A 13352-nucleotide genomic window follows, 5' to 3' on the forward strand; every position below is an offset into this window, starting at 1 on the left:
TCCAGTTCCTTCACTTTATTAATATGGTAATGCCTCAGGCCTAGTTCTACCTTTGAATAAAAAAACTTCTATTTTAGCTGTTTGGAATGGTACTCTTTCTACAAGATGTCACATGTGTTTTTGCATCTAATTAGTCTACTAAGGTGATTTAAATACTTTAAATGAGTTGTTATCATTATTATTAATGCCCATTATTTTACTCAAATACAGCAGAGGCACTAAGTCCCATTGAGCACGTGAAAGTTTTTTACACTTTCATTAAATGTATTGAGTCTTTTTTTTTTTTTTAAGATTTTTGTGTGTTTTTAAATGTTGCCTTTCACTTCCTTGCTTTGGTGTTGTGTTAACTGTAACATCTTTATACAGTGTGCATGTTTGTCTCCCCATTTCTAATTTTCTGTAAACTAAACAAAAAAGCTTATCAGAATTGTTTAAAATTGAGCAAATAGACTGAAAAATGATCCCCGACACTTACAGTGATGTATAGAAGTTTTAGTGAATTTTTTATTGTATTTTGACCACTCAAAAGACTGTTGAGCTTACTTAGTTTTTTAGATAACTAAATTCCTAATAGATGAGGTACTGCAGCATAATAATCATTTAGTTAATTGTTGGGCGTGCAGTTAATAAATATGAACAGAGACTTGAGAAACTCAAATAGCGAGTTCTAGTTCTGCTCTCTTTTCTGAGTCATCCTGATTATACTGACTACTTATTTATCTAATCTTTTAGGTTTTACATGTGCTTTTTCAATGAGGTCTTTAAAAGTTTTTAAAAAATATTCTGTATAAATATTTATAAAAAGAATCTGCCTATAGTTCAAAGCCTCTGTGCAATCTTTCACAGTTTAATCCAACAAAAGAGCAGATGGACATATCCTACCTAAGGCTCTGGTCCATCAGTGTTTTTCTGAAAGAGCTGGGATGTTTACATTCTTAGGGAGAAAAGAAGAGCAGAGAATACCATTCCATATTTGTACTTGTTGGTTTTCTAGCATCATGGTGGCTGCTTTCTAACAGCTCATAGCAGTTATATTGCGGCATCGTTTCTGCCTGTGGAATCACATTGGTATGCAGATTCTTAAGTATGCAGCCCCATGGATTAGGGCCCTCATTCCTGTTAAAGAGAGTTATTTACTTCGGGAATCTTTCCAAAGTTGCTACCAGGAATGCTTTTTACTTTTATGGTGACTTGGTCCCTAAGGATAAAGACAATCATCCAAAAGGAAAACTTTTTGCCCAGTATCTGGACCTATATTACTGACCAGAGCAGAAAAGTTCATAATCTTCAAAACTCAATATGAGAAACAGGTTATTGAGTTTGAATTGAGGAATTGAGTATAGAATAACTGAAAAATCCTAGTGTCTACTTGTATTTGCATCCATGACCCAACCTGACTATACATTTTAAGAATTATTTTCACTATTTTTAGACAATTTGTATAATTGAATTTCTTATTCAATTCTTCATATACTTATCAATGCTTTAATGGAGAAAAGCCTCACTTCATTTTAGGAATTATCTACTCTCCTTTTAGAACATTTGTCTGGACAACAGTGCATATTAATAATCATTTTACTTTATTCCCTCTAAGTTCTTCACAAAGCTTTTATTTCTCTCATATTAACTTCCTAGTACATACGCTACAGCGGTTTTTCTGAACTTCATTGTCCTCAAGTTTTAATCCCCTTCTGCCTTTCCTCCTGTATTCTTAGCAGATGGTGACCTCATCCAATTTATCTGGTGTTAGTTCCTGCATTTTCCTGCATTGTCTGTCTTGAAATATCAGCATCTGTGTCCATCTTTTTTTCTTTTCTGTATCTTAGAAATAGTTGCTGTTTTACCTCTTGTCCTTTTTTACCTTCTATGTTTGCCCTTGATTCTATCTTTCTGTATCAGCTCAGGGTTCATTTGCAGGAAATAGAAAACTCTCTAGTTAATTTAGGGAGAAAAGGAATGTAAAAAGTACCTACAGAATTGTTGAAAGATCTGGAAAGGCAGGCTTTAGGCAGGGCCTCCAGAAATGACTTCAAACAACACTGTAGAACTGGCTACCCAAGGGATTGGCAACATTTGCTACAATCAGGAAGCTATTGGGCTGGCCCAGTGCTAGGTCTAGGATTACACACTTTAGCTGTGATCTGGGATTAAGAAACTGCCAGTAGAACTGCTGTAGCCAGAGGAAAATCATCTCCCAGATTTGCACCAGCAAGATGGATGCCTCACAGTCTAATGCCTCTCTCCATTTAATTCAATTTCAAGTGCAAGTTTCTTGCAGGTACATCTGCTTGTTGAAATTAAATCACACCCAGAACCCTAGCTGAAGGAAAGTCTGGGAAATGTTATTTTATCTTCTCAGCTTCTGTTGCACACAAGGCACATTCAAGGGGGCTTGGGACAAAAGTCGAGCAATCCATTCAACTCTTTGCCACAGTTTTCTCTGACTTTTTATTTACTCAGTTACTAGTTATATTTCTTGTTTATTTTCCCCATAGTCTAGATATGTCCTCAAGTCTTTTTTTTCCATTTTACTGTTGAATTTCTGCACTGAATTCCAAGATGCTTTTTGCTTCCTACTATTAAGATTTTTCTTGGCTTATTATTATTTTTATTCCATTGTGTTCTGGTCCTTGTTTTCTTTTGCCTTGTCATTCTGAAACTGTTATATTGCTATTTGCTATTGATTTCCCAAAATATTGTACCACTGTGAACGTGAATTCCCAACAACTTGTAAACTCAGTTTTGTTATTAGGAAACCCCCCTTCAAGGGCTGAGGTTGGAGTTCAGAAATTGGAATGCAAGCCCATTAAAAGTAGGATTATTTACTTATTTCTAAAACTTTAACCATCATCATTGCTCTTGCTGTACCTTCCAGTGACCATTCTGACCATTTCACTGGACAGCTGATAAACACAGACTTATCTAAGTCTTTGGTTTAAGAGGCAGTTGGGGTGAGGGAATGCTTATTAAATTTTGTCTTAGAAGTATGAGGGAAGTTTTGCCAAAGGCCTGAAGTGGAAAACTGAGGAAGGGCTGGGGCTTCAGAAAGAGCTACTAGATCAAAGACTATTTTCCAACTTCCATCAAAATGTTTTTACTTGTCTGAGATCATGTCTTTCATCCTGTCTTAGTTATCTCCAGGTCCCAAGACTTTATTTTATGGATTAAGAACAGCCCTGCATAGGATAGGTTAATTTATGCTATATTCTCTTTCTCTTTCATGTATTTTAATACATATAGTAGTGGAATTTAAAGAGGAGACTGTCTTGGTTCTACCACTTACTCTGACATCTTCCAAGAGGACTTGTCAGTGAACTGTATGTGAAAATGCAGCCCATGAGACAAGACTTAGTTTCGCTAACAGGAATCTGACACACTTGATATGTCATATACACAATACAAAGTAATTTAAGTACAAGGTTCTGTGAGAACTCAAACCTGGTATTTGCTTTCTAGTCAGTTCTGGAAGACGTGGACATGAAGCAATAATAAGTTAATAGAAATGGAGCTTTTTTCATTTTACCAGGGAATTATTTATCATAAAAGTAAATGAGCATAGCTGACATTCTTCTCAGATTTAGTTTATGAAATGAAATAATGTTAAATTTCCTAAAGAAGCTTTAACTTTACATTTTCACTTGGTTGCAGTAAAATAAATCTTTCCTGACATGGATCAAGGGGCTGTAAACAATAAAACACAGTATTTGGTAAATATCTACATTACCAATATCTCTCTTAGTTTTGTGCTCTGATTAAATTGAGAGACACTGAAAGGGAATACAGGATTTATGGATAGAAATTCACTCATCTGACTAATGTATTAGGTGTGGAATGAGGTCTCTAAGGGAATGTTTTCAAAGAAAGGGAGTTATATTACATGCTCACATAGGTTTGTTGTTTCAAATCACAGTTAGCAAAACACAGTTTTATTCAATTTTGAATTTGTAACATATTGGGTCATAAAATTGACAATTAAAAATTAAAGATTGAAAAATCTTTAAAGAATATTACATATATATAACTCTTAAAATAATAAAAGAGGAAGAAGAAGAAGGAAAACAAAATAAACAAAACCTGTCCTTCCCAACATTGGTTTATGGACTGACCAGGCAAGTTTTTGTCACTTCTTCCTAGTCTCTCCCATTTCCCTTCTGACTTTACTCACTGTAGGTCAATTGTTATTGCACTCCTCTCTCTCTTCACTGTAGGGCTCATGGTAGAGAATTTAGACTATCGACTAGGTAGGCAGTATGTGTAATGGTTAAAAACACAAGCCCTGGAGTCAAAATCCCTGTGTTCAAGTTCTGGTCCTAGCTGTGTGATTTTAGGCAAAGTACCTAACTTTTCTGAGTCTCTGTTTTCCGATCCATAAAAATGAGAGTAATGACAGCACATCTGAACACATACAAGTAGAAGTACATTTATACTTCTCAGTAATGTTTTATAGAGATAAATGGTTTAAGGATGTAAAGGGCTTAGTATAGTAAGTGTTCAATAAAAACAAGCCACTAATATTTAAATATTTGTATTATTACTTCTGCTGGGAAACAATAAATAGGCTTGTCTTCTCTTCCATATTTCAGTTATGAAATGTGTACTTACTGAGGAAAAGACACATAAAACATTGTTTATCTTAGATTATGATTAGATAATGCCAAGTATATGGATAAAAACTGAAAATAGGGCTTCCCTGGTGGCGCAGTGGTTGAGAGTCCGCCTGCCGATGCAGGGGACACGGGTTCGTGCCCCGGTCTGGGAAGATCCCACATGCCGCGGAGCGGCTGGGCCCGTGAGCCATGGCTGTTGAGCCTGTGCGTCCGGAGCCTGTGCTCCGCAACGGGAGAGGCCACAACAGTGAGAGGCCCATGTAACGCAAAAAAAAAAAAAAAAAAAAAACTGAAAATAAATCCAGATATTTTCAAACATCTTATAGACAAAGTACTAACATTTTACAGTTTTTCTTTTTACTTGGCATGTTCTTTTTGTTTGTGTGTGTGTGTGTGTGTGTAGGAAGTCAATGCATTTTTATTCATTAGTCCCTTCTTGAGCACTTCTATGAGCTGTATGTTCATCATGGAACTTAACACATATTATTTCTAATGCTTATTAACCATCTAGAGAGATCAAATTTATTAGTTCTATTTTACACTTTAGAAAACTAGAGCTTAAGGATGTAATGTAACTCATCTAAGTTCAGAGAGTTAGCAAGCATTGGAGCCACACAATTTAATCCTATGTCTTCTTTCATCAGAGTTGGTGTTCTTTTCCACTAGGACACATATTTTATGAATCTAGGACTAATGGCCTGAGGAGAAGACTGGTAGATAATTTCACTGATAGAGATTCAGCATTATAAATAGTAATGATTTTTATATGCAAACTTACTCTTTTTACTGACAATGTATTTCATTTTAACAAGTACGAATGTTTTCAGGGAATAGAATTTTTACTCAGATACATAATAATGCACAATTATACAAATTATAAAAATACATAATTATACACAATATAAGGTAAAGATCTTTTGTACCCTAATAAATGTTTATTCTTCATAATACACCTATGAACAGAACCATATTGGTGAAGTTGGTGATTGCAAGGGATATGTTTGGGCATAATTGACTCTGGCATACAACCTTTGTTTAGTTTAGTCCTATTAAAAATGGAGAGAGAGTAGTCCTTTAGAAAAGTCTTTGCAGCAAGGAAAGTATCACCATATTTAACATGGTTCTTGAGGGAAAAAATATTTCCTGCTGTTCAGACAAATGTAAAAGGTCAGCTAAACACAATCACAGCAGTTGATTCCAAATGTTGACCTCAGAATGTATGCTCTGAAGGAATGCTAATGGCTCCTACCATAGTGCTTTTGATTATTTGGATACCACTAAAAGCTCCACTTGACAAGCATAATGATGAACTGCACTTTTCCCATCAAGCAACATGTGTTTGGATGATAGACAGCTCTATTAAGTTGTGGATTTGTTTTTTTTCCAAGGACCAATTTTTAATCTTGCTCTGCAAACCCATGAAGCTGCTCAAAACTCACACAATTTATTGCTGATAAACGGAACCCCAGCTTCAAGATTGAGCCTGGTGGGGGCTGGGGTACAGGGTATAATGACGCATCTGTTTTATCAACATAAAAGCCCTTTGGTTCTCAAAAGGATGAATTTTCTGTTTGTACTCTAGTACATCTGACTCCACTGGATGAATGGTTTTATGCTTCAGAAATATGCTTTATTATCCACCTAATCTTATTTTATTTTAAAAAATTAAATAAATTTAAATGAAATGTGAATAACTCTATTCCTAACTTAAATGTTCATTGTTGAGCATTGTTTTATTCTTGACTTATTAACAACTCTCTCCTGATTCTTTATTTTAATAATTTCATGCAAGACAACAAATATATTTGGCAGTCAATAAACAAATATTTTTCAAAACTGGGTGAAATTCTCTTTCTCATTGTTTTTGTTGCTTCCTTATAGCCTTGGAAATATTGAGTTCATTTAATTTTTGCAATAAATTAGTGTGTTCTTTCAAAACAAAAGGAATGAGATTGATTTTTCAGAAAAAGGGGAAGGCCTTCTTATAATTTATAACAATAAAAGGATAGACCCTCCCAGAACAAAACTAACTGAATCACTTCAAATTTCAATAGCATCATTGCTTTGGCACTTAAAGATATGCTTCTGCTTCCAAGAGTATCATTTAAAATATAAATGCACTTGGAGATATAAACTTTAAACCTGTTTCAGTCAGCATATTAATTATCATTTAAGACCTTAGCAAGAATTTGTGGGCATCTGTTAGAGGTAAATTGAAATACATTTTATGTCAAATCAGAAATGAGCCTGGCTATGAAAACATTCTTCAAGAAGCATTGCTTACCTGGTTTTGGCCTCTTTGGACTCAGAATCTTAATTTTAATAGTCAAACAGGGATCCCCTTGGTAGAAAATGTATATAAGATTATCTTAAAGTATTCTTAAATTTGAGATTGTATGATCATGATACATTGTTCATTGAGAACTATTAAATTCACGTTATAAAATGAAATCTAAACACATTAGTATCATTTAGGGTCCCAGCAGGAAATAGGTGACCTGTTCAAAGGAGTAATTAAAGACAATGTAATGCAGGGACTAAAGGCAGGCTCAAGTGAACCAACAAATGATAATGAAGCACCCAGAGATCAAGAGCAGGAAGCTATAATTACCCTTAGGCCTGAAGATGCAAAGAGATGGTGTGTGTTATTGGAATATAACAAGAGTTAAGGCATGGTAGAGGGACAGACGGACAAGAGCTCTAACTGTCTAGATCAAGGAGCAAAGCCATTGCCAAATCGTGGCCCAGCAGGTCTTGCAGGGAGAACACCTCCCTGACCTCTCATTTCCCTTGCTCCTTGACCTCTTACTGGGGCTTCCCGTTGACCAAATCCAACCAGGAGTTGGCAGGCAAGGGAACTTGGTCACTGCAGTCTCTACAGGCCAATCCTCCCACTGCCATAAAGAGGCGCCAGGGAGGGTAGAGAATGGGCCTGGAAGGGCAGACAGAGAATAACCAGCACAGCATTTTACCATAATCATAATTATACAGAATGTAAACCTCCAGGAATAACTGAATGTTATTCTTCACTAAGGACTGGTGGGAGCTCTCTGTTGCTATTCTACTCCTCTGAATTTCTCTTCTTCCAGGATCTGAAGGTTCTCTTCTAGGTTTTTAGTCATTTCGTGTCCCACTGAATCTGTGCTGGAATATGATGCAATCCTTATAGCAGGGCTGTTTCTATTATTTTTTTTTGCAAAATAATCCCTTTTTCTCTTTCTTTTTTGCTAAAGTTTGCTTATTATCAAGCCCTGAATAGTTGATTTCAATGAAGGATTTCTCCCTTTGACGTAATTCTTAATATCCTGCTGCCTAATTTCCCCATTTTACTGGGATGGCTTTCGTCAGTTCATTGAGCTGTACAGCTATCTCCTTAAATTGATTGTCCTGCCCTACATGTCCTTCTTACATTTGGTGTTCCATCCACCCTGGCAATGAGAAAGGCTTTTAAATTTTATTTTAATGGGAGAAGCCACTTTCTGATTGGATCAAACTTCACAGTGTGAAATAATTATTTTTAACGTATAATCAGTTTAAACATCTGTCTTCCTCCATTCTTCACTATTCTTTACTTCTGTTTTTCTAGTTCCTTCACCATAGATTTGATTTCCTTTTTTTCTGTTTACTTAGAATGCTATGAAATTAAATGTTGACATTATGGTGTATAATAAATTGTGCATAACGGGTGAAAAGTGTTTAAGATGGTCTTATAGGTTAACAGGTAGATTGAAAATCAGGGCTGCTTTTACAGTCTGAAGATCTATTTACCTCTCCCAAGTAGAAATTTCTCAGAGATAGTGTCACGTTTTTTATGTTATATAATTCTAACTGTTGCCTCCTTTTTCACTCCACTCAGATCCGAAGCCAGAGCAAAGCCTCCGGGTCTGGGCTCTGTGAGGGGGATGAAGTGGTTTCTATCAATGGCAGCCCTTGTGCAGACCTCACCCACCCAGAAGTCGTCAAACTCATGGAGAGCATAACAGACTCTCTCCAAATGCTCGTCAAAAGGTAAGAAGATTCGTTGGAATGTATATTTTCTCCCGAAGCTACATGGGAAAGCTTATAGCTCCTACTACCATATAAATTGTTATTTATGGGGAAATGAGGGTGCTCTGTAGGTCAGTACAGTTAAACAGAAAAATCATAGTGTTTGAAGAATGGCAATTCTAATCAACTGAATTTTCTGGTTAATTGAGAATTAACTTGAAAATTTTGTTTCAAGAACTCTGTTGAAAATCTTGGTTAGGTATTTTAGACTACTTCCTTAGGAAGCTCAGTATATTGAACATAATACTTCTAGGTCTAGATTTTTTGGTGGGTCAGGATCACTAAATTATAATTCCTAGATTCCTACATTAATTTAAAATGTTTAAATGTCACAATGTTATATTGTATAATATTTATTTGAATAGAAAGAGGATGACTAGGAGAAGGAAAAGAACCAAGAAACCCTTAAAAGCAGCCCAATTTCTGTTTGCCAGAAAAACCAGTATTTGGATATGGGCAAAAGCTGATGGTTAGTTTTTGGACTATCAATGCAAATCACTTGTCAGTTTGATCTCTCCAAATACCACCTTCCTCACCTAATTGCTTAAAAATGCAGAAGCAAACTTTAAACATAAAAACAAAAGAAAACAATGAGGGTAATCACAAAAAACTATAGCATCAACATTTTTACCATGTGCAAATGGCAGTATAGTCCACATTAACTTTGCAAATGAGGCCCTGACAATGGCATTATAATGAATCCACAAAAGAACCCTCTGGCTTCCTAGAAAGCAGCCTCAGAAAGACAAGAGAAGGGCTTTTTGCACAGAATTTCAAAACCTTCTAGGTTTTGCCTTAACTCTGTAGAAAGACTATGTGCAGCATTACCCCTCTGATAATCATTCAATATGATTCCATTTCTATACAAACGTGAACTCACTTTGGCCAAAATTTTGTGAAAATAAAAGAAATCTAGCATTTGTCTCAGAATCTCCCATCTGAATATTTATCCTTCAAGCCCAGTGTTTAAGCCCGTGGGATCCTACTTATTTATAAAGCTGCCATTTGCTTTTAAAAGCGATCTAACAGGAATGTTGCCAAGTGTAGTCACAGGGTTGGCCATTATTATGCATAAATCTCTGAGGTATTTGAAGTTCAATCACATCCAAAATGGGAGAAAAACCTTTTCTAACTTATTCCCTTTTAGTGTCTTTACTGATTTAATGAGGCCAGTCTCTTCAGAACACACTTGTAGTCTGAGACATCCCCTACTAGTTTTTGTTTTGATTATGATTGACTACCATTGCGAAAGTCCTTGATGGTTTAAAGTTGAGTCTTAGGTACCTATTTACTTTCAGAAATAAATAGATTCGTTCTCTGCTACTTTTAAGAACTGGAATCATGATTATTATTATTTTCTCTTAAGTATTTTTACTTTTACAAAATAAATAAATAAATGACGAGATTCAAAATGGAATCTCAAATTAAAATCAGCCCAAAGGTGATCATCATCATCATCATCACCACCACCACCACCACCACTACACTACCAATCTGGGTAACTGAACATTGTTTCCTGGAATTAAATATTTCTCTCACTCATGTAACTGTTGTCTATCCCTAGAGGACAAGTGATTTACTTTTCCCGGACTATTGCCCAGAGATAGCTGGGTCAGACTACCTTAAAAAAATCCTCCTTTAACATTGTCTCTATTACGGTAAATTTCATTTAAATGATTATATATATATATACCCATATAATTATGACACATAAATTGTGGAATTGAGTACCTATGTGCACTGAATGGAAATGAGCATTTTAAGGTATAAAGCTTTAACCTCTAGTTCTTTTATGATTTTTATTCATGTATATCTATCCATTTTACCTTGGCGACCAATAAATGTTAACATTTATTGGTCCCATTTGCCTGTATTACAGTGTGTAAGGCTGGAACAAACTCAAACTATTCTCTTCTTAGATTCATAACTGATTGCTAACATAATTCAAAGTGATTTAATCTACTTCCATCTCAAGGCCTTCCTAAATTAAAACTCTCTGGCCTTTTGATACCCTCAAATTCAGTTGCATACAGTGTATTCATCATTTCCTATAAAAGGAAGATCTAATTTGCTTTCAACATGTTTTAAAAATACTATATTATAATGGTTTTTTTGGTATTACCAGGAAGCTTTACAGATTACTTGCATAGAGAAAGCTGCATTTCATTTGACTGTTAGTTTGTGTTTTGTTTATTTTTGTTTTGCTAAATGCAGTCAAAAGCAAAGTTAGGAGTAATTATTTTGAATATTAGTCTTAAATTTTACTACAACATAAATTCTAAGGTAAATTCCCTTGAGTAGAATAGAAGTAGGGGCTCACTCCCTTCAATTGATGACCCTGCATTAGTTAGGGTACATTTTGTGGGAAGAAGAAAGGGGCCAAGATAGGCACTGCTGCTTCTTTATAAAACTTACAAATGTAAGAAATGAAGGCATCTCCTACAGCTGTCCTGTGAATGATGCTTCTCTTCTAAAAGCAGCTAGAGTTTAAATTAGAGTTTTAGCAAGAAGCTGTTTAACCCTTAACTGACACTGCTTCTTGCAAACCCAAATTTGCAAAACAATCTGGGAATGGTAATGGTTAAAATCAAAGGACTGTGGTGAACAGCTGTGGGTTCCTTAGCTGAGAGATTAAGGAACAGTTTGACTTCAGAGATCCTATAAGGAAAATGCTCCAAGAGAGCAAGTTCAAGTAGAGTAGGGGAGACATCTCAGATTATAAATACTCCATGACTCAATGATTCATTGCAGCATGGAAAGGATTTCTCTTTACACAAGAGTACTGGGCTGGGGTCCACTTATTACAAAACACATGCTCATTGGAGCTTAAAAAAACAGCTTCTATTTCATTCCTTTCAAGAAAGCACAGCCTCTAAAAGGATTACTTGAGTTATCTGTATATTAATATTGCTCTGAAGCTGCTGAATATGTTTATGAGACTTTATAATGTCCAGACCTAAACTTAGTCAATAAGACATTAAAATGCTTTGTCATATTATAACAAGCATGGTTATTTGAAAACACCCCAATAATTATAGATGAAGGGCATCCATGTAGCTATAACTTGTGTTTTGAAAAAAACAAAAGCTGAATTTAGGATGGATTTCTGTTTCATAACCTTTTGTGAGCATTTTTGCTTTGCTTTAAAAGACAAGTTTATTTGGAAGATCTTTAAATAATAATATAAACATGTTGCCAATTTCTGTTTTCAAATATGTTGCAGTTGACATTTGAGAGGAAATATTTTTACTGTATCCTGTATTAGACATCATAAAAGTGTCAGGAAGTTCTTTGGCAGGTGTAACACACTCTGATTTAACTGTCTGGACTGATTTTTCTGTGTGCAGACCATCCAGTGGAATAAGTGAGACTTTGAACTCTGAAACTGAAAACAAAAACCACGAGCATCTCATCCATGAAGGGTACATGGAAAGCACCACCCTACAGATTCGACCAGCCACAAAGAGCCAGTACAGGGAGTTCTACATTGCCCAGGTCAAGAGTGGAGCTCCCCTAGCTGAGGACCAAGCAAGTGGTGCTGGTTTTTCTGGGAGCATAAAAGAAGAAACAGGTCTGGCTCCACACACGTCTGACTCTAAAAGTGGACGCTTACCAGAGGAGGTTATCTTAAGGGAGAAGGCAGAAGCTGGGCGGCCAGGCACTGTGGTTGAGCTACAACTGTCCCTTTCACAAGAGAGACACAAGCGCACTAGTGCCCCTGTAGTGGCTCTCCTGGGAACTGAAAAATCTAAGCCTCCTGACCAAGATCCTAATTTACAGCGTGACGGGATCGTCCACATAAATTCTGTCCCCACTAATGAGAAAGGGGAGGCTTCTCTGAGGTCCAGCAAGATAATCCATATCTCCAGTGGCCAAGAGTTGAGAGTGATCCAGGGAAGTGAAGCAGAAGACACCGGGCGGCCCCGAGTGGAAGTGATCTTCGACTGCTCTGATAGGCAGAAGACGGAAGGGAGCAGGCTTCAGGCAGGAAAGGCGTGTGTGGATTCTCCAGTGGAAGGAGGGCAGTCAGAAGCACCTCCTTCTCTGGTATCCTTTGCAGTCTCATCAGAAGGCACAGAGCAGGGAGAAGATCCACGTTCAGAAAGGGATCACAGCAGACCTCACAAGCACAGAGCACGCTACGCACGTAAGTCCTGCCTGGGGGGCCACTGCTGGGCTGTTGGAAGGGGCTTGGGAGATAGGGTATTTTGCTCCTGCTTTGCCTGTGTGGATTTCCTTTTTTTTTTTTTTTTATTAATGCACATAATAACAAACATGAAATTGTGGAAAATACCAATTTCTGAACTGGAAGTAATAAGTTTGAACTTTGTAGTAGATTTAAATGTTTTTAATGCATTTTCTTTTATTCCCAAAGACACAGGAACTGTTAAAGAAAATAATACTGTTAATGTGCCTTTTTGACTTGTCTCAGAGTATTGTGATATTTCATGTTAAAATACCATCTGAGAGTATTTGAAGTCATGTGGACGCTGAGTTTAACTGTCAAAAACTGTTGAGTCTGCTGCTGAGAGGTGTCTTTAAAATACAGCCTCCACCACTGATATTAAAAGCAGATCCTAGTTTTGAAAAAAAATCATTGTGCAGCATGATGATGCTTGCAGAAGTGAGTTTGACGGACAAGGACATGTGGAATACTGAGCAGTTACATGATCCTCTCCGTTTTGTAAGTCTTCACTA

At 36.4% G+C, this 13352-nt stretch overlaps 1 protein-coding gene and 1 long non-coding RNA gene across 4 annotated transcripts in view; one reads left to right on the forward strand and one right to left on the reverse strand.

Moving 5' to 3' along the window:
* Positions 1–13352, forward strand: part of SYNPO2 (synaptopodin 2) — a 170029-nt gene that overhangs the window by 121642 nt on the left and 35035 nt on the right. For 2 of the 3 annotated variants that reach the window (XM_081225741.1, XM_081225742.1), the window contains exons 2-3: positions 8464–8615; positions 12002–12801. In XM_081225741.1, coding sequence (XP_081081867.1) covers positions 8464–8615; positions 12002–12801 — 952 coding nt within the window. The remainder of the gene's footprint in view (positions 1–8463; positions 8616–12001; positions 12802–13352) is intronic. The other variant, XM_081225743.1, reaches the window with a different exon arrangement.
* LOC308613801 overlaps positions 1–13352 on the reverse strand; it is a 195788-nt gene that overhangs the window by 30839 nt on the left and 151597 nt on the right. The gene's annotated exons all lie outside the window — the stretch shown is intronic.

The sequence above is a fragment of the Mesoplodon bidens genome (assembly GCF_964165515.1).
Source record: "Mesoplodon bidens genome assembly, chromosome: 1".
NCBI lineage: Eukaryota > Metazoa > Chordata > Mammalia > Artiodactyla > Ziphiidae > Mesoplodon > Mesoplodon bidens.